Source organism: Cavia porcellus, unplaced genomic scaffold (assembly GCF_034190915.1).
Source record: "Cavia porcellus strain 051 isolate PalLab524CR breed Dunkin Hartley unplaced genomic scaffold, mCavPor4.1 scaffold_2, whole genome shotgun sequence".
Lineage (NCBI taxonomy): Eukaryota > Metazoa > Chordata > Mammalia > Rodentia > Caviidae > Cavia > Cavia porcellus.
The window spans coordinates 9045072-9067037 of NW_026947485.1; the positions used below are offsets into that span (position 1 = coordinate 9045072).

At 37.0% G+C, this 21966-nt stretch overlaps 1 protein-coding gene across 2 annotated transcripts in view; it reads right to left on the reverse strand.

The window, feature by feature from the left end:
* The window catches only part of Reln (reelin), a 442954-nt gene that overhangs the window by 237885 nt on the left and 183103 nt on the right, over positions 1 to 21966 (reverse strand). For both annotated transcript variants that reach the window (XM_063237786.1, XM_063237784.1), the window contains exon 4: positions 3138 to 3208. In XM_063237786.1, coding sequence (XP_063093856.1) covers positions 3138 to 3208 — 71 coding nt within the window. The remainder of the gene's footprint in view (positions 1 to 3137; positions 3209 to 21966) is intronic.

Genomic DNA, 21966 nt, shown 5'->3' on the forward strand with positions numbered 1-21966 from the left:
TTGGTGAAACTTGCTTTATTTTCTTATCACCCAAACAATATAAGCTCACTGAAAAAAAACCAGGTGTGAGGGAAAAAAGGGAACATTCCCATTCTCACACCGTGATCAGCAGAAGCTCTATATTTCTGCACCCATTGACCTTCCTTAGACCTTGGCTCCCGCCTGCTCTCTTTACTTTGTAACTCGCTGGCCCTATGCAGCGTCTGGGAGAGAAGGTCACACAGGCAGAGCCATGCTGCCAAAGCCCTTGTCAAGTCCGAAATCCAAAGGTAAATGACTGCACAGCCACAGGAAAGGGAGAAGCAGCCCCTGCTGGAGAGGGGGTGGCCCTGGCGCACAACCGCCACGCATCCACAAGCTCCCCAAACACTTTCTTGGGACAAGGTCACTCAGTGACCATGATGGATCAAGACAGAGGCGCATCCATGTTTGAATGACGTCTGAACACAGGCACAGCTGGGATGCTGTCCCAGTCACAGCTCACCAAGTGCCACCTCCCTCTGGGTGGCGGGAGGAGCAATACCTAAGCCAGGTCTGAAAGTCTCAGAGAGCCTGAACAAAAAGACTCGAAAGCATCACTCTGGCAAAGAAAGCTTGGAGAAGAGAGGGTGCAAATAACACTGGATGACAGGAGAAGGTCAACAGGAAGTTTCACATAGAAAAAAAAAATGAGGCAGAGGGTGCAAAACAATGCTAGATCATAATTTCTTTGTTTGCATGACAAGCAGTGGGACTTTTACCCTGAAGATAAGCTATCGCTTCTAATTGAGACACTGGAGCCGCAATGACAGAATCGGATTTTCACTTTAGAAAGTCATTATTGCAACTCTGTATCGGCACCAAGAAAAGGAGGACAGAGCAATGAGGAAGGAGGCTATTAACCAATTCCCAGAGCAGTGATGTGGGCAGATCAAAGCTGGGTCAGCAGGGAAGGAAGGAGACCAATGCAATCTCCTCCCCTTTTCTATTAAACCCAAAGACCATTAAGGGCTCCCTCCCTGGGGAGCCTTTCCTAATGCTCCAGGCAAAATTAGCTTCCCTTATGACCCATGGATCTGCCAGTGACAGCCTGGCCTGAGAATTCCTCAAGAACTGCGGGCCTGTATTGGGCTGGGGCAGAAGTGTTAAAGATGTCCATTGCCTGCGTGGGGAATACAGTTCAATGGAGGTCTTCCAGGAAGGGATCAAGACTGCAGACCATTGAAGGCATCATGAGTGTGCCTTCCAACCCTTTCACATTTTTCACACCCTGAGCCAACAACACAGTCTTAGAACAGTAGGTGTCTCTCAGCTTTATAAAAATTTTTGCTTTGTTTGAAATGTTTATTAATTAAAATCAACAAATCTATGGATGATGTGATAATTGAAAGGCATCGTGCTGTGGTACATAGAGACCATCATTTTTCTTCTAATAAGCATAGCAGATGTTTTTAAACCAATGCATAGAAAATTAGCGCATGCTAAATTACGTTATTTGAAGAGATCACTCATGTTTTAATTAAAAGTAGATAGGGCCAAAATAAATACATAGTTTACAGCACCAATTGCTTTCCTTACTCTTTCCTGACAGTGAGAAGTCATTATTGCTAGAATTTTTTTTTACCTTATCTTGGTTAAATTGACATGATTTTGAAGGATTGGGTGCATTGAAGAGCTCAGTTCTTTCCTTCCGGCCCTCGGCTGTACAACATTTTTAATAATACCACATCTACCGTCAAGTAAATCATAGTCATGTGCGATATGACGTACTTTGTGAGGTAATTCTTTTTTTCACTGGTTGACATTTTTTTTCCCACTGATTTTTCTTGATTTTTCATTCAAAATGCTCTAACCTCAGCAACTCATTTGCAATAGAAAAGAGTTAAAAATTCCAGGCTTAAATGAAATTCATTTTGAGGCAATGATAAATGTAAACAAAAGTAGAAATATCATTTGATGACATTAAAGGGTTTTCAGGATGTTAGCATTACTGGTACATGGTGTTCTATATTTTCAGTAATGTGAGTATTTTTAAAGTATTGGAAAAAGGTTTACATTGTCCTAGAACTCATGAACTTACATACAAAAATGTATGTTTTAATATTTGCATTCATAAAAAATCACAGAGTAAAAATCTGTGACCAAAGCACATTGATAATATGTCGGAAAGTATCATTTAGAGTCGAATTTTCTGATTCAAGAATTATGTAAGTGAATAATCAGAAAGCTTTCAGTAATAACAAACATCGCATTATTTACATAAAAATCATAATATATATAATCACAAGTATATATATGGCTTTTCAAAAAGCAATAGAATTTTCCTCATTTTTTCCTAAGCCCATCAGATTTTTTTTTAGCAGAAAGATACTTAGTAAAGTTTCCTTTACATTCAATAATGTATAATCCTTCAATTAACAAAAGTCTCTCAAATATCTAAACAAAAATTCTAAACAAAAATTGATGATACATCTTTGATGTTGAGTGGAAGCTTGGCTTCCAAGCATGCACCATCAAGAGGCTTAACCAAAGAACACGTGTATGGCTGCAGCCAACTCGGATCTGTTTATCAATAGCTCCGGAGTGGCTGCTGCACACCAGGCTCCCTGCCAGCTCCGGAGGAACCAGAGATCACCATGGTGTCCATCTATGGAGCAAGCTCCCACGGGAGAAGGACTAATTTGCATGGAGGCAGGGATCCCGCTTTTCACTTTACTGGGGTGATGTGTGTCCAAGCGGGCATCTGTGGGAGTTTGGTGTGGAGAAAACTGCTGTGCATGTGTCAGTCCCAGGGCAGAAATTGCTTTCTTGGGTCGCTATCGCACGTATCTGATACTACATAAAGAATCTACAGTTAAATCTTAAATTGACAGTGCAGGCAGAATATGGTACAGCATTGTAAATATAGAGAATTACAGATTTGTATTTTTAGGATAACTTAAGCTAATTCATTAGAGAAAACATGAATTTTCTTCTGGTTAGTTTTGCCTAGTATTTTTAATGGTAAACCTTAACCAATAATTACTAAATAAGTAGTTTTTAGTGGTACAGAATGGTCCATAATACAAAGGCACAGCCAAGTCAAAGTAATGAAACACTTACTGGTTACATAGAACCATAAATGATTTGGACACAACCAGGTCAAATACGAGTCTTACCTCCTTGTTCACACAACTGTTGGGCGAGTGCGTCTTTGAAAATAACCTGGCCCCTGTGTGTTGCCGTAGCCCTGCAAACAAATAGATAAAAGTTAAACATTGTAGTACACTTGGTGCTAACGTAGTTTTGAAATTAAATTATTTAAAAATCTTATTCTTTTTATTTAAAAATAAAACAAAAACGATACAAATGATACAGAATTTCCAAAATAAGTAGGAAATTAACAATAGTCCATATATTGCAAATTGTCATCTTAGAAGTAGTTGTTCAGGTTACAAGATTTAGGCATGAAAAAATGATCAAACAAACAATGAAAATACAAAATGTTCTTTTTGATGAAGTAACAGATTAGTAGTGTAGGTATCTACCTTGTGTGTGTGTGTGTGTGTGTATATATATATATATATATATATATATATATATATATATAATATACCTACATATATGTATACTATATACACACAATGTTTCCCCTTCTTCCTTTTCTCCTTTCCCCATCCCAGTTGCTCTTTCCTTTTGAGATCACACTTTCCCTTTCAAAACATCTTATTCTTAAATTTTACTCTGAGATAAAACTTTTAAGAAGGAATACATCTGAACAGTGATATAAATGAACAACAGGAAAGGCATAAACCAAGACACCTGGGCTGATAATTATGTCTCCTTTTACTTTGTAACATTTGTGCACTTATTTTGAAAACAGCAGATGAAGCAAAGACTGGATGGAAGAAAAAGTGTGGAAAGGATCTTATTAAAGTTTCTTTTTCCAAATGCAATATAAAATGCTTTGTGGTGCTGTAATGATATTAGTACTGGCAAGAGACATTCTTTTCCCCCCTGAAAAACAGTAAGCATAACACAGAGTTGAGACAAACTATTCATTTTTAAAGGTATTATCAAAAAACAAGGTCTATTCAGAGCTCTCCTAATAATAAAATGTGTCAGAATAAAATACATCTTTTCATTTCCCTAGGTCTAATTCATCATTTGAAAGAGATGTGCAGGTTTTACCTGTGCTAATCAGAGCTGTGCACATGGAATGTGGGAAAAAATAATATCCTTGTAGCAGATGTGATATTCAGTGGCTATAATAGGAAATGTCTTATTAAAGGCAGAGTTATTTATGCCTTTATATATTATGTGTTTTCACTTAAAAACTTTTACCATTGCAAAATGTATTACTTAGATGATTTTAGAACATAAAATCATGTTTAAGAAACTTGCTTTTAGAATACGGGCTATACAATCTGTTTTTACTAACAAAAAATGTTAACACTGACTCCTCATTTTTGTCCCAAATCACTGTAGAACAAAAATGATTTGATTCACTCATAATCTTGGTTTTGCGCAACACATTTGAGCCTGTTTGAGCGAATGTAAGGTTTGTTCTCTACACTTCTCTTAATGACACTCTTTGGTCCACATTTCATTCTTTGTTTGGCTCCGCTGGACCTCGTGGCTCCCATAATTCCCTGTGTGGCTCGATGGGAAGGTGCCTTCCTCCTTCCTGTATTAGGCCTGATTTCCATTCCCACGGAACCGTCACCATCCGCTCGTGTCCCTACCCCAGGAGTCAACCCTCTTTGAAAGTTAGTTACCAGATAAACTAATCCATGGCAAGGTGTTAACAGATGCTGCTGCTCCAAGCTAACACATATATTTCAGCAGCGAAACTGTGAAAATACCACACTTTAATACACACACATACTGACACAACAGTTGTGGTTTTGAATGGTAGAGAGAGGTAATTGTAGAGAAAAATCACGGGTAACCTTCAGTATGTAGCATATGTGAAGTCAGTCCTTTCCATTGCATGTTAATCCTTATAGCACTTACAGATTAAACAGCTGCACCCATTACCTCCGTATATTCCCGTGTTTACAGGGTTTCCTTGGCTTTCAGATGCCATTCAAGCAATTCAAGCCATAAACAACCTGTGTTACAGATGTGTTTATCTCTTTTAAATCAGTACAGGTTTCCATACAGAGGGAACATTGCGATTATATTTACCTAAATATATATCTTCAAATCAATTAAACCAACTATTTCTCAGATCATGTACACTGCTAGTAGCAACATGGTGATCATAAGTGTAGAATTTTAATTTGATATTTGCTTTGGAAAGGAGAGTAGTTTCAGAAATCACTAACTACCAAGAAACTGTTACAATGTTTAAATAATTACCTTTTCCAGAATGCGCATGTAATAATTTCTATATTTCTTTTGATTCACAAACTCAGTTACCATTGTTGTAGCTGGGGCTCCCCATAAATAGGATGAGTCCAAGTGTCACTGTTTTAGAAAGAATCTTGGTCACTGCATGGTACCTTGTAAATGATGTTTTGGTTTTTACTCAATTTTCTTGGATTTGTTACTTTCATTCATATACATGCTTCTGCTTCTTTGTTTCAATGGACAAGGGTCATAAATTTCTGAGGAAGTACATGATAATTGAAACTAAAAGAAACTTTGAATTCATTGAGCTGAATTTTTTTTAGCAGTAGCACTCATTGTTCAAACACGTAAGAATTTAGTAAGAATTTCAAGACAGGAGAGAGAGGAGCTCTGTTACTTACAGCTGGGCTTCCTTTGCTTCATCCAATATGCTTCCCACCACCCACCCCCTGCATCACTGATGCTTCTGTTCTGGAAACCTCAGGCCTTTAGGGAGCTGTGTTAGCTTCTGACACTTAACAAAGTATCAGAGAATAGCAACTTGAGGGAGAAAAGGTTTATTTTGGTTCATGGTTTCAGAGGGTTCAGTCCATGGTTTGCTGACAGCATGCAGAGGAGGCAGCTGCTGCTCACCTCCTGGAGTGGAGGGGATGGAGCCAGGGAGGAAGCACCTGGAGATAAGAGATAGTCCCCGGGGTCACACCTCCAAGACCCACTTCTCTCAATCAGGTCCCATCTCCTAAATTTCCATTACCTCCCAACAATACCACCAAAGTATGAGCCAGTATTCTAATAAAATTAGAGCCCTCCTGATCCAATCCTCTTTCTAAAGGCCCATCTCTAAAGAGTGTTGCATCAGACACCAAAGTTCCAAATCAAGAGCCTTTTGGGGGCATTTAAGATTCAAATGCCAACAAGGGCAGAATTTGAAAGCTACTAAGCTCTTAGAAGCATATGGATCAGGAACCTGAGGCCCAGCCAGGACACTCACTTGCTGCAGATCACATGGCTCTGAATGGCAGCTCAGCAATTAACAGCTGACTTGAGGAACACCCCATACAGTGTGCTCAGTGGTATTATCTGAAGATTTTTGCTTAGGAAAAGTAGATGTAGATAATAATATACTTGGCACACACTATAGTTATCATTATTGTAACACATATTACAAATTAAAATTTGCTACCTGTAATAAATAGCAATAGCCCTGGATGTAGTTATTACTATCCTTATTTTACTGGGCCACAGAGCCATTTTATGATTTATGACAGATTTTTTTTGATACCAGGAATCGAATTCAGAGCCTTGCTCTTACCAGGCAGGTGCTGTGCCGCTAAGCTATACGCTCAGCCCTTGATTTACAAATGTTGCATAAGTGGAGATAAAGTCGGAATTTAATCTAAGGAGTCTGAGTGCAGAATCCAGCTTTCAAGCCTTACATCTAATTTGCACTAACATGGATCAAAGACACAATGGTAGCTTTCCACTGCTTTCGGAGGCAAAGCTGCCCTGGAGGCCTGATCTCCAAAGTCACAGGTTCTCAGCTTATGCTCTCTCCTCCTGTATGGTACAACTAAGCCCTTTAATTTAACTTCCTTTTTTTCCATTTCTGATTGAACCGTCAGACACATGAAAATTGTCTTTGAAAACACCATTTCTCCTGCCCCCTTCTCCACCGGTGCTTTCAGAGTCCCTCGATGTCTGATCCGCTCCCTGCAGTCCCTTTGCCATCTATCTCACTTCCCTCAACAGCCCCCATAGCCCTCTGCTCCTCTCCTGTTCGCTGCCAGCCAGGGAACACCGGATGCTAAACCTTGCAGGGATGCCTAGCACACGGACAGGCTGCTGACAGATATCGCCATGTGCCCCACTTTCTTAGCAAACCTTTAAACCCCTCAGTCAACATTTTAATATAAAAATGCCTCATCCAATAGCAGGTGAGTATTCGCATCTTATCTTGGGGAGGGGAAATAGCAGAAGCCCAGGTTACCAGAAAAAACCTACGCTCCTTTACTTTATGGCATGTGATGTCTGCTTGGCTTTTCCCCAGGGTGTGACCAGGGTCAGCGATGGCAAACCTACTGTGAATACATCCAGGAAACAGTTCATCATGTCTACCATGGAATGCTGCACTGTATTTCAAATATTTTACAGAAATATATGAATTCTAATTTGTAAATATACATTTTTAAATTGACTTCTAGTCTTTAACTCACAATATATTTTTCTTATAAGAATAGTCAGGTATGGTATATGGTGACAGGCCTATTCCATTTTCATAATTGTTATTTTATTGCATTTTAAGAAAGCAGATCAAATTCATGGTGCTAATATCTATGTTGGTACTATTTGCACTGAATTTCCCATAATTAGCAATACTTTTTCAGAAGAGTTCAGAACATATTCTCATTGTTCGCTGTAGTAGGGAGTAGACCAGATATCTCGAGGAAGTTTGTAATAAGCACTTATCATATTCCTGAAAGACACATAGATCTCTCCACAGCAAGGCTCATAACAAGAGTATCTACTAAGTAATTTTAAAACCACTGCTATGAGCTATCACTTGAAAAACTCTACAGATCTCTCCCAAATGAAGAAAATTTGTTATGATCTCTGTGCTCAGTGCTTGAAACAGCCTTGGTTGTTATGATTTTGAAAGAACATGTGATATTCTTGTGTTAACTGAATACTGGACAACCATCCAGCCAAGGCAGTAAGAATCAAGGGTGCCTGGGCAGCAATGCAAGGCTGAAGCAGGGTCTCTGCCAGACCCAACCAGCATGTCGACACAATCAGCTACCACTTATGAACTGTGTGACTTCAGACGGCTTCTTTAATCCTTCTAGGCTTCAGATTCCCTATCTGGAGACAGGAAACTTGAAATAACAACTATTACTTAAAGATATTAATATTCACTCTTTAGATACTTCATCTCTCCACCTAACTAGAGCTCAAGCTTCTGGGACAATAGGAATCATTCATTAACAGAAATGATCCTCTGTAAGGCACAGTCATAGTGCCTTGAATGTAGGAGGAAGTCAAAACTATTTTTAATTTGCTATTCATGACTTCCTTCCACTCTGCAATACTGTTACAGTTTCCAAAGAAAGAACACAAATAGATTTTAATATAATGTTTATATGCCTAAATCCCAGAGGATATTGTTCATTTTTTTTAAATGGAGCAATTTGTTCACACAGCAACACGAAGAATGATACCAGTCACTTTATTTTAGAAGCTAGGACAATGTGCTTTTTATCTCCACTGGTGGGTTATTTTTCCCATCATGCTCTACTGCTTTACTCTTGGGATCTGGTACGTTACTGTATCTCGCCCATTCACAACTGAAGGGCACTCACTAATCAGCAATCCAAAGTTAACTTAGTGTAATATCAGCATGCCATGCTGCCCTTTAGAAAACAGGTGAGACATGGGGTGAAAAAAAAGACATGGCCTGAATTTGGTGAATTTGATCTTCCAAAGAATCAAGTATTTGTAAACATCTTTCCCACTAACCCCTCTGAGAAACCAGCAGGTTACCGTACTTTGAGCACACTGTTGGACTCTTATTAACACAAGAAAAGAAAACTTAAATGCCTTAAAATATATAAAAAGGTGCAATGAGAAACTCCAGGGAGAAGTTAGTTTATATATATTCTGAAGTTCAACTGTGAAGAGTAGTGAACGTTTGCCTAGGTTTTTGTAGTATTTGCTTTTCAAAACTTTATTGCTTTCACTATTTTTATAATAACTTATTTTATTCCTAAATCGCAGTGTTTCTTACTTTTGTCAAATATATATTTCTCTCCATGAAACATCAAATTTCAGCATTAGTACTGCTTCTTTAATGTCTGTGACCTTAAAAGCCACCAATATATGGTTTAAATCTATTTTCTGATTAATATATAATTTACTAGCAAGAGAAATAACATATGCAAAAATAACATAAGTAGTAAAAATAAATCAGTGGTTAACAGTAACAACTTCCAAGCAAGTCAGTAATATTAATGATTGAAGTTGGAACGTAGGGTCTGTGTTCACCTCACGTGGACAGTTAACGTCCGTCTGACAGCACAGATTGAGCTTAATCTAAAACTCTGAAACTCAAGACTTCAAAATATGAAAGTTTTTGAGCACCAGTGTGGTACTACGAACACAACCTTCCACACCTGATTTTATGTCACATGTAAAATACACTAAAAATATTATATAAATTACCTTCAAATTATGAGAATAAGATGTGTATGAAACAAATGAATTCTATGTTTGGCCTTTGGTTCCATCTCCAAGATGCCTCATTATGAATATGCAAATATTTTGTGGTCCAAAGTGAAACATCTTCTGCTCCCGCATCCTTCAGATAGACTGTGCTTAGTTGGTGGACACTGACACTAGTGGCCGTGAAGTGTCTGTGAAATAGTTGAATGATGACTTTGTGACACACTTAATATGGATGTAGTAAGTAACTTAATAAGGCTGTAGTAAGTAACAAGCAAATTACTGCATTAAAACACAATGGAAAAAATAATTAGGTACAATACAGATGGTCAAGATAAATGTTATTATCAGTAAGGTTTCTTCTGGGAATCAGTTAACAATAAGAACAATAAAAATAAATAAACTGGTGTATTTGCTGGAGTGTTGCAGCATGTTTTCATCATGTACTATCTTCTGAAAACAACTGCGTTCCAAAAATGTCTTCCAAATTTCAAAATAAAAATGTGTTTCATATCACCTATGTTTTTTCAATTTTATTTTTTATTAGTAGACATTTGTAGTACATAATAACCACATTCCTTGTGAGAAGTTGGCGTATGTATTAAATGCACCCTAATCCTCTTTTTTTTATCATCTTCTGCTTCCTTTCTCTCCCCCCTTATACAAATTTTTAAATTCATTAAAATTCATCAAAGGAAACGGTGCCACTGCTGTGGTAAAACGTCTTTCAACTAAGTACACTTCCATGAACCTGCCTCAGAGGTATCCTTATGCCAGTCAGGGACAGAGCCAGCTCTGGTAAAGTCAGGCCAATTCCAAAGGACACCTTAGTAAAAACTAGAGAGTGAATGAGAGAGTCTGTACTGTTGTGGAGACATGCAGGCAAGGTCTCTCCTCTGGACTAAAAAGAACGTGCCAATTTCAGATATGAAAGATGAGGGTTTTGTTCTAGGCTTGACATTCATTATCTCCATATGATTCAGACTACACTAGTTGCCCTCTGTGTGCCTCCTTTGCTTAATCTAGAAAATAAACTGGACCAGATCATTTTTAAGTCTCCTTTAGTAGATCCATCATCAGAAGACAGGAGTCTTCACCATGGTTCAGCGGTTTATGTTGACCCTAGTTGGATAAGTGATTCTTTTTCAAATAGAACTAGAAAACTCATGCTACTTATTTTTTGATGCTGTAGTGAAAATCAGATGAGGTCAGCTCGATGAAAACATTGTAGAAATGTAAAAAATATGGTGATGACATTTTGACTGATTGATTCAGAAAACACTGGCACAAAATTCCAAGCAGAGGAAAGGAACAACTTAAATAGATCAAAAGTCACTTTCAATCTTAAAAGGGGAAAAAAGGTAGACTGATAAACATTTTAAGACTGGGACAAATTGATGAAAGTTCTAATAAGGGATATGACTTCTAATCTAGTTAATTAATCATAATAAATTTGGACAATATTGGTATAGTCTTGCAAAGAAATCCTACCAAAGTACACAGGAGTTATTTTGGAGGAAATAAGTTATAGTGCTAGCATATATTATAGGATACGATATTGGATATTTTATATTAGAAAAATAATTTGTATTACAAAATCTTTTAAATAAAGAAAGTCATGAGATTACTCATACTGATAAAAAGAAAAGACAATATTTTGTGAATTATATACACTTGTGACTTTAAAAATTAATTCTTAAATTTAAAGTTTTAAATTAAATAGTTCCTATATAATTAAATATTTTCTGGTAATATTTTAAAGCTAATTGGTATTCTACTATATAGTTGCAGCATAGTATCTTTGTGTGTTTCTTTGACAATTATTCTTTTTTTTTTTTACATTTTTTTTTAATTTAAAGAAAAGGAAACAAAAATGCATAGAGATAAAAAGGGTAGAAATAATACAAAATTACAGAAAAATAAATGGTAAGAAATCACCAGTTGATAAGTTACATATTGTCATCTTAGAAATAGCTGTTCAGGTTACAAAATTAAAGTATGTAAAATGATATTCAAAAAGTGACACTGCAAACAGTTCTGCTCATTGATCGAACAAAAACTCAGTAATATGGTTATCAGTCCTACACACTTGTTTTATATCTCAAAGAGGGTAAGATTAAACATTTCAAAACAGAACAAAACAGTTAAAAAAAAAACAATTTAAAGAAATACAGATTTCAAAGCAAGATAAATTTTAACTTTTTTTTTTTTTTTGTCTTTTTCTTTTTTATCGGTACCAGGGATCGAACTCATGACTGCCTACTTGCAAGGCAGGCGCTTATGCCGCTGAGCTAAATCCCCAGCCCCCTTTGACAATTATTCTATATTTGAAATTTTATTTGTTAATATTTTCACTAAGGAAATGCAGTAGTACTTCAGTTCATAAATGCTTTTATTTGAAAACATTTTGGTTTACTAAGAGAAGAGTTGGGCAAATTTTTTTGTTATGTTTCAGCTCTGCATTGGGTGAAGCACACAACCATGGCCATCTCTTCCATACAAACGCAAATGTGGTCATTTTTTCCAAAATTATAGAACAAATTAAGTTCGTAGACCAAGTAGCACTAATACAAACCTTTGACCATATGGCTTGCTTGTACTTTCAGATGGATTTGCAGGACTGGGGAAATTAAAATAAGATTGTAAGTATTTATAGCCTTTGTTAAGGACTGATTGTGCTTCATTACCCCCAGAAATTCACATGTTAAATTCATATGCTATCAATCTCTAGTGTGATAGTATTTTATAGGCACAGCCTGTGGGAGAATAATTGGATTCATACAAATTCATGAAAAATGGAATCCCTGTAATAAGGTTAGGGTTTTTTAAAGAAGAAGAAAAGAACAAAACTAGAATTATCACACTGCGTGATTTCAAACTATACTACAAAGCTAAAGTATTAACACAGCACAGGAGTAGTTTGTTGAAGACACATCTGCACTCCCATCCTCCTGACAGCATTATTCACAATAGCAAAGAAATGGAAACAGCCTCAGTGCCCTTCAACTGATGGATACACCCACAATGGGCACACACCCACAATGAATGCTCCTTAGCCTTGACAAGGGACTTTATGGCACTTGTGATGGCATGGATGAAATGAAAAACCCTTATGTTAAGTGAAATAAACCAGGAGAGACAAGTACCACATGCTGGCTCTTACATTTGGAAACTAAAACCACTGAACTCAGAAGCAAAGAATAGAATAGAACGGGGGTCACAGACACTGGGAGTGGAGGGCTTAGGACATGCTGGTCAAGGGTCACACAGCTTGAGGAACATGGTTAATAATAGAATATTAAACATTTCAAAATTGCTGAGAGTAAATATTTAATGTTCTCACCACAAAAAATTAAATATTTGAGGTACTGGTTATTTTAACTAGTTTGATATATTTATTGCAGGTTGTATGAATGAACTATAATATCAATTTGTATCCTATAAATACATACAATCAAAAACGCAGGTATCCATTAACAAAACTTGGAATTAAAAAATAGAAGAGGAGATACCAACATTAAGTGAAATACACTGGATATACAAGCTTAAATATCACATGATTTCTTTCACATAAGAAGCACAAAATACAAATGAATTAAAGAGTAAAATAAAAGACAGTCAGAAACGAGGAAATAGATCTTTTGCAAAAGAGAAGGGGTCTGTGGTAGATTGACAACTAGTGGTCAGCTTGTAACACCAGCTGAACTGAATCGGCGTGGTGCTGAGTGTAGATGGCCCACCTGAGGACTGTTGCCAAGATAAAAAAAGAGAACTAGAGAGGAAAAGGTAGTGTTCTCCAGGGTGTTGGTTCTCCTGTTGCCATTGGCTCTCCTGGAGGAGCTTGTTGAGCTCCTTTCCTGATATAAACTTGGCCGTTCTTACCATCGAGGAGCCCAAGACCTTGTTGTTGCTGAGAATGGCTGTGGTTCACTTTGGGGAGCTCTGGTCTTTATGTTGAGCATTGCTTCTTGGCTCTGGAGGGGAAGATGTGTGCTGCTCTGTCTCCAGGAGAAGCCTGTCACGCTGGCATCCTGATATAAACTTGTTGTTTTCATTGTCAGAGGAGCTCAGGGCCTCACTGTTGCTGAGAATGGCTGTGCTACTTTTTGGGGGAGCCTCCTGGTTCCAGTGTAGAACCCTCAACCTATTGGCACAGATCCTTCAACCCCCTGGCACAGACTTTCTAGCTTCTACCATCGACCTTGGGGCCTTCCCAGCATAGATCTGTGAAGCAGACTTGCAGGAGTCATTGCCGTGGGCTCTAGGCCTTTAGTTGGACTCACAGGGTGCATTTCCACAGCCCTAGGTCTTCAGCAAGACTCATGCAAGACACTGCTAGGGGATCCAGGCCCTCATCTGGATTCCTTGGGTCTTAGCATGCAGATTTCCTGCACTCTTTCTTTTGTATTTGATTCTTTGGAAGATCTTTTATAAAATAACATTATAAATTATATGTCCTGTATATAACTGTTTTCCTTGCAACCCCTGACCACAAGAAGGACCAGAGATGGCAGGGCAGGGAGAGGAGGGGAGATGAAAGCAAGAATTAAGATGTGCTATGACCAGGTACCAGCTGCCCACGAGGGACGTAATTGTTTGTACTGCAAGCATAGACTGATATAAATAAAAATTTTCAATTTAAAAATAGAATTAAAAGAAAATAAATGAGAGATCCCAGGAGTGCATGGAGAGGTGGCAGCCATCTGCAGGTCCTGAGAAACACGCTCACATTAACAGACGGTGCTGGCACCTTGGTCCTGGACTCCCCGGGGCCAGAACTGTGGCATACAGACACCTGTTGTTTAAGCCACCCCACCCACAGAGCTTGTCATAGCAGTCAAGCTGACAGCTGTGACAGCATTTCAGGAAGAGTGTGGGGATCTCTCCCTCCATCCACGTGTCCTAGAGACCATCTGTCTCATAGTCCCTCTGCCAGCCAGGAACATTCTCAGCCCCTTGGTGTTCTTTCTCGTGGTGGTAAGATACCTTCAATTTCTAACCCACGAGCTACCAGTGATTTTATTTTGCATGTGTGATGATGACACTTTTCAGCTTTCAAAATTATCTACTTATGTCTTTGCTAATTTTGCTGTTAATCTTAGTACTCTTCTAATGATTTATAAGAATTCTTTCAATTTCAAGGGTAACAACCTGTCCCTATATCATCAATATATTTAATGTAGTTTATAATAATTGGTATTTCACAGTCTTCATGGTTTGCTTTATAAAAGCATTTTTAAAAATTTCTATGTAATCAAATATTTCAATCTATTGCCATCTGATTTTTTCCAAGGGCTTTCGAGCTTAGAAACTCTTCCTTATTCTAAACTCAGTTAAAAACATATTTGAGTGCATTTTCTTTTGTGAACTTTTTATATCCACCTGGAATTTATTTTGGTAAATGGATATTCAGTAGAGGTTTGAACTTATTTTTCTTATTTATTTGAAAGCTGTTCTAGCATATTTTATTGAATAATTCTTTATCAACCTACATCTTATGAACTCTTTCCTAATTTACATCTTTTAGTATCAGCATTAGTTTCTGAAATATCAATACAGGCCCACGATGTGAAAGCCTTTGACAAATTTCCATGTAAAATAAATTATGTAAGTCGGGTAATCATAGGCTTGGCAGTAATGATTTCTCACAATTTCTGACTTGATCAGCAATAAACAGTGCTTGTATAAGCTATAACTAAATTATAATTATGAGGTCAAACCAAACATGAAACTTCTAAAAGAATGTTGTGCCTATTTCTGGTGATTCTGTAGCAGCTGATACAAAAAATTTCAAGGCATAATTTCTGAGTTTGTGATCATAGACTTCCGAATTGAGTGTTGAATTTTATGAAAATATAATAAACCTGGGTCTTCGCAAGAAATATGGAACCACAGAAGGTCTAGATTGAAGACATGAGGAGTAATATAGGGTGACTGAAAACAGGGAGCTCTTAAGAGTCTCTGGCATGATTCAAATATATAAAAATATGTGGTAATCATGATTCCCCATTAGGTGGCCTTGAAGCCTTATAAAGTTTTCACTCATTGGTTGGGGGGGCTTTATTCTGGGCTTCTTGATGTGGGGATATTTGAAGCTAGAGTGTATGAGGTTTTGCCCAGGTATTTCAAGGAAAAAGACACTATGGTAACTACTATTGGGTCGGGTTGTAAGGTGATGAAGTACTGGGTTATTGAAACAGTCATGCTGTGACCTCTGTTGTTATATTGTTATGTCCTGTTTTGTCTCAATCTCCCCCTTATTGTTTCAAAAAAAATTATTTAGTCATTTCTTATGTTTGTCTTAATTAAAGAAAAAGTTCAGAAAGATTGGGATATATAAATGGTAACTCTTTTCGATTTCCTGTTGGCTTGTTTTGAGGTCCTGTGGTACTCCCACGATCTTGTTTTGACTGATTAGACTCTGTTCCATTCTATATGATAGTGTCAAGTTTGAGGACATACGCAACTACTTTGAAGACAGTGAGATTCACTGAGATGCCCATTCTGGTTTGACTGTTGTCTTCTTTGGAGGTCCTGTAATGTTTACAATGCCTAAGTTTTGTTGGTCTTGTTCTCTACTGTTTTGTCCAGCTTTATAGTATCTGGTGAGATGGACAGTTCTTTTTAAGGAAACAGGGGACAACGTTGATAACCATTGTTGATAAACTCGTGCTCTGTTCTACACCATATGCTATGTCTATCCTTGGTGTTGACTGACAGCTTTGTTTTGCCATATTTGACTGTATTCTCCCCCCCCCCCCAAGGAAGGTAATGGGCACTGGGGAGTAATACAATCCAGGATGTGTGGATTTTGTTGTAGAAAAGAGAGGAAAAAAAAAAAAAGAAAGAAAAAGAGCTCTGACGGATGTAACAGCGGGTGTGTTTGGGGGTGTTGAATAGCTGACTTTATCAATGTTTTTGGAACATTGAACACGGCTGTTTGCAGTCTCCCTGTTTGAATGTCCACCTTGTGTTCTTTGGTGCTGTGATTTGAGGAACTATTTTCAGGAACAATGGTGTGTAATCTACTGGCAGGTAATTTCTTACTGTTATGGTTTTTTGTTTTGTTTTGTTTTGTGGTTCTGTATTGCGTGTGCCCTTGCGCCGCTTTGGTTTGTTTTGTGTTTTTCTCTTTTTCCTCTTAAATAAAAAAAAAAAAAAAAAAGAGTCTCTGGCATGGAAAGCAGCACTGTCACATACTTCTTATTCTTCATAAACACTATTAATCAGTTGAAATTTAACTAGCATAAAAAGAAGAACCTAACAGGTCTGTAAAAAGAAGAAAAAATAATTCTCAAAACAGCACTAAGATGTTACCAGGCTACTACTCAGTTACAACACTGCAATCTTCAAAAACTTTTGCGAATGTTATTTTTAATCTGGTACTGTGTCTGCAGCCAATCTATCACTGAAATGTAAAGAATCAAACATTTTCCCTCCGAGGTATGCTTTCTTAGGAAGCAATATAGGACGTTCACCAAGAAAAATGATTCTATAAGTTTGTGGAGAAATAATGATTAATCCTGAAAAAATGGTAAGTTGCTCACAAAGAAAAAAACATGCTGCTTGGTTTTTCAGTGAATAACATCTATGTAACCACTAACCTGATGTATTCTATTAAAAATTTTATGTATTTATATTGGGAAGATATGGAGGGTGAAGTTGAATTCTGGAGGGAAAACTGGTGTAAGGGCGGTAAATCTTTGTTTGCATGAAGATAAAGTCACAGTTATAAGCAGATTATTTAGAGATCCTAGAAACAAGTGCTAAGTTGATGATGGCAGCCTTTTCCACCAGTGCTTCTGGGAGACGAGAAAAATTTTCCTTTTTGTTAAAAGTCTTTTTCTTACTTTACAATACTTAACTTTTTCATAAAAATAAAATTTAACTTAAGAACAAAGTGAAATCTAAAGTCAGTATAAGAAAGACAATGACGAAAATTAGAGCAGTAATTAATGAAACAGAAAATTGAAAAAGAACAGAGAAAACTGACAAAAATTGGCTCTGAAAACAAAACAACATTGAATGATCTTAGATAGACCACCAAGAACAACCGGGAATAAAGCCAATTGTCTCCAATCCTGGATGAAAGAGGGGATATTACTGTTAACTTTACACAAATAAACATAACGAAAAAACTAGGAAGAGTTATATACTACAAATTAGATGGCCAAGATGAAATGCAAATTCCTAGAAAGACAGACAGAAATTAAACTGATTCAAAGAGAAATTGACAATATGAATAGATCTATAAGTAAGAGATAGAAAGAAAAGTACCCTTTCACAAAGAATCACAAATCCCAAGCCCAGATGGCTTCACTGGGAAGTTCTATTTTGTTTAAAGGATGAATTAGCCATTCACAACCAAAGACATTATTATGGTCTAGACTTAAAACGTCCTCCCCAAATTCTCATATGTTTGGAAGGTGATTGCATCATGGCAGCATATACTTTCAGTGGATTCATTCATTGATGAGTTCAGTAGCTCATGCACCGCCCTGAGGTAGGGTCGGGTTGGAGGGATGGGTGACTGCGGAGGTGACTTGAAAGAGTGTAATCTTGTCTCTGGTTTCTTTCCTCCTACTCCCTCGGCTTCCTGGCACCCATGGGTGGAGCAGCTGTCCTTTGCCATGGGCTTCCAGCATGCCATTTCTGTCTTGGAGTCAGCCAATCACAGACTGAGTTCCCTCCAAAATGTGCCAAGTTAACCCTTCTTTGTTCAAATTCCCAGTAATGGAAAGTGGACAGTACAGACATTAGTCCTTTAGAAATTGTTCCAAAAAAATAGGGAAAATGCTTTTCAGTGCCTTTTGTAAGGCCACTGTAGCAAAAGCAAATAAAAACATCTAAAACCACAAAATAAAAAGAAAACTATACAAATAATCGTTAGGTATACAGACACAAAAATTATCAACAAGATCTATCAAATTAAACCAACATATACAAAAAGTATTATAGATCATGACAAATGAAAACCATCCCAGGAATGCAAGGATGGCTTGCATAAAAAATCAGTGTGTCACACCATATTTAAAGAGTAAAGATCAAAAATACATAAACATTTCAAACAGTAAAAGGGTTTGGTAGTTTACAACATCCTTTCATGATGAAATCATTCAATAAATGTCAACCTGATAAATGCCTTCTACAAAAATATGATAACAATGTATTTATTGGAGAAATATTTTAGTCTTGCCCTCTAAAATCATGAGTGGGGAGGGAGGAGAGGCAAAAGGATGAAAAGAGAATGTGTGTTATGTACATGTACCAACTTCCCATAAGGCATGTAATCACTGTATACTGCAAACATGTGCTCATTAAAAACTTGAAAGAAAGATAGTCTACAGCTGCCACTTTCAGTCAACATTTTACTGAGATTCTAGGCAGAGCAATCAGGCAGGCAAAGGAAATATAAGACATCCAGATGACAAAGAAGTAAAAATTTCCTTATTTTTCAGATGGCATAATTTGGTATACAGAAAATACTAGTGAATTTATTCACACAAATATCTCAGAACTAGTCCAGTAAGATAGGCTAGTACAAGGCTAGGTACTATGCTATGGCTAGCATACTTACTGGCTAGCACAGTAAGATAGCATGTACAAGACCAGCGTACAATAATAAGTTCATTTATAAGTTCATCCATAAACCCTAAAATAAATTTAAAAAACAACTTAATTTATAGTACAATCAAAAATAAATTCTGCAAAAGAAGTAAAAGACTTGTACATGACAAACTACAATCCACTACTGAAGAAACTAACAAGTAAAAATTTAAATAAACAGAAAGACATCTCAAGTACATAGATCAGGAGATTAATATGTTAAGATGGCAATGCCGGGGCTGGGGATTTAGCTCAGCGGCATAAGCGCCTGCCTTGCTAGCAGGCAGTCGTGAGTTCGATCCCTGGTACCGATAAAAAGGAAAAAGACAAAAAAAAAAAAAAAAAAAAAAAAGACGGCAATGCCACCCAAATAGAGCTCTAGATTCAGCACAATACTTCTCAAAATCCCAGCTGGGCATTTTCTAGAAACTGACAAGATGATCCTAAAATTCAAATAGAAATGCAAGGGACTCAGAAGTTTCAGAAAAATCTTGGTAAGGAAGAAATTTGTAGAATTCATACTGCCTAATTTCCAAGCTTACCATGAAGCCACAATTAGTAAGGCAGTGTGAAGCTGCTATACTGACAGACATACAGTTCAGTGGAAAAGAACCAAGAGTCCTGAATAAACTCACAGTCAATTGATTTTTGAACAGTGAGTTAGGAAAATTCCATGAGCAAAGAGATTATTTTCAACAAATGATGTTACATCAACTGGATGTCAACATGCAGAAGAATTCCACATACAAAATCTAACTCAAAAGGAATTACAGATGCATGTGTAATAACTAAATCTACAAACTTCTTCAAAAAATGACTAAATCTTCATGAGATTTGGCAATGTTTTCTTAAATACAACAGGAAAAGCACAGCAAAAAAGGAAATATATGGTAAGTAGGATTTCATCAAAATTAAAATTTTTATGCAATGAAAAACATCAATAATCCAAAAGATCACCTATGAATATTTTCAAATCACATATTGCTAAGGAACTTTAGGAACTTGTATCCATTATGCACAAAGAACAAAAACTCAATTTAAAGATGAGCAAAGGATATCAATATATATAATACAAAGAATAAATCAATGATCAATAAACACATGAGGAGATGTTCAGTATCATTAGTATTTAGGGAAATGAAAATCAAAACCATAATGAGGTAATATACTACCAAACCAGGTAAAATTAAAGACAACACAGTGCAGTCCTAATGAGGATGTGGAGAAACTAGAGCCCTCTAATATTGCTGGTGGTAGTGTAAAATGCTGTGACCAATTTGGAAAAAACTTTGGCAATGCCTCAACTGTTCAACTGAGTAATTCAGCAACTCCATTTGTAGGTATATATTAAGATAACTGAAAAACATATGTTCAAAAAATTTGTACATGTGTTCCTAGTAGCACTATTCATAGCAAAAATTGAAACGTGTCCATTAACAGACAAATGTCTAAATAAAATGTGGTATATCCATAACATGGAATACTAGTCAACCATAAATAAGAATAAAAATTCTGTGCATACCACAATATGGTGAACCACAAACACATGGTAAGTAAAAATGTCATAAAAGGCTATCTGTTATATGATTCCATTTATACAAAAGGTGTGGCATAGGCAAATATATAGTGACAGAAATCAGATTAGTGGTTCCCAGGGGATGGAGAGATGGGGAAATGACTCAGTAAGTGACTGCTTACTAGTGGGTGAAAGGCATCTATTTAGAGTGTGGAAGACATTCTGAAATGTTTCACAATTATTACACATATTGAAGTCAGATCTGTTTAGGTGGACATCTTCAATCTGTAGAGGCTGACATTCTGTTACATTGGACAGAAATGAATATTTTGTTGCCTGAAACATTCAAAGAGAAAAGCTCCATTAGTAGGGTGGGTTTTTGTTGTTACTGTGGTTTGCTTTGATGCTGCTTATCCTTCAATGCTTTAGAGAGCAAATTTGGCCCAAATAAACTATACAACCTCCAATTACAACCAAATCTCAATTAAGTCAAAGTTTAGTTTCCACACATTATTTGCAATTAGGAGCTGAGGGAGAAATTTTTTTCTTTTGCAATGTATAAGTAGTGATTTCTTTACCTCCTTCAGGACACAGTTAGATGAAAGGAAACACATTAAATTATTGATACAACAATTACCTAAAGTCCCCCTAAACTATCTAGCATGTTGATAGCAAAGTCTTTTGGTCCAGCTAAAGCTAAGCTGCAACTTTTCCAAGTATATGAAAGCAGTCACTTGTACCATAAATGATAGAGCTGAAATAACCAAAATAAATGCTTAGAATGTTATCTGGATTTTGTTCTGTTCCTTTCTCACCTAGAAATGCACTCCCTTAAATTTGTACAGAATCAGAATTCACCTTAATCTTCTCAGTGTTTCAAGCCAGTTCCAGAGTTGCCGTATCCATTACTGGAGTGTCCAGCAGGATTCCTGGTGCCACAACAGATCTGTCCCTGGAGAATCTGACCTTGGAATGCGGAAGTCTCACAGGAGCTGTTTACCAGCTCAATCACATCGGACAGTGGCCCCAGAATGAAAATATAACATTCTTCTGAGGACATCGCTCAGGAGGTGCATTTTCAGGGAAAGCACAGGGCACAAGGACCGTAAGAATGGCGATAGCCATCATGGGTAAGACAAGCAAATATTTTGTTAGAAATATTTTTATTTTATGGATGGTATATGTTTCTTTCTTTGAAGGATGGTTTAAAAGACACTTTAACTCATTAGCCTAGTGATTCTAGAAATGGCAAACTATAACATTATACAACTACCAGGACCCACCCTCAGTTAATGAAGGTACAGGCATGTGTTATT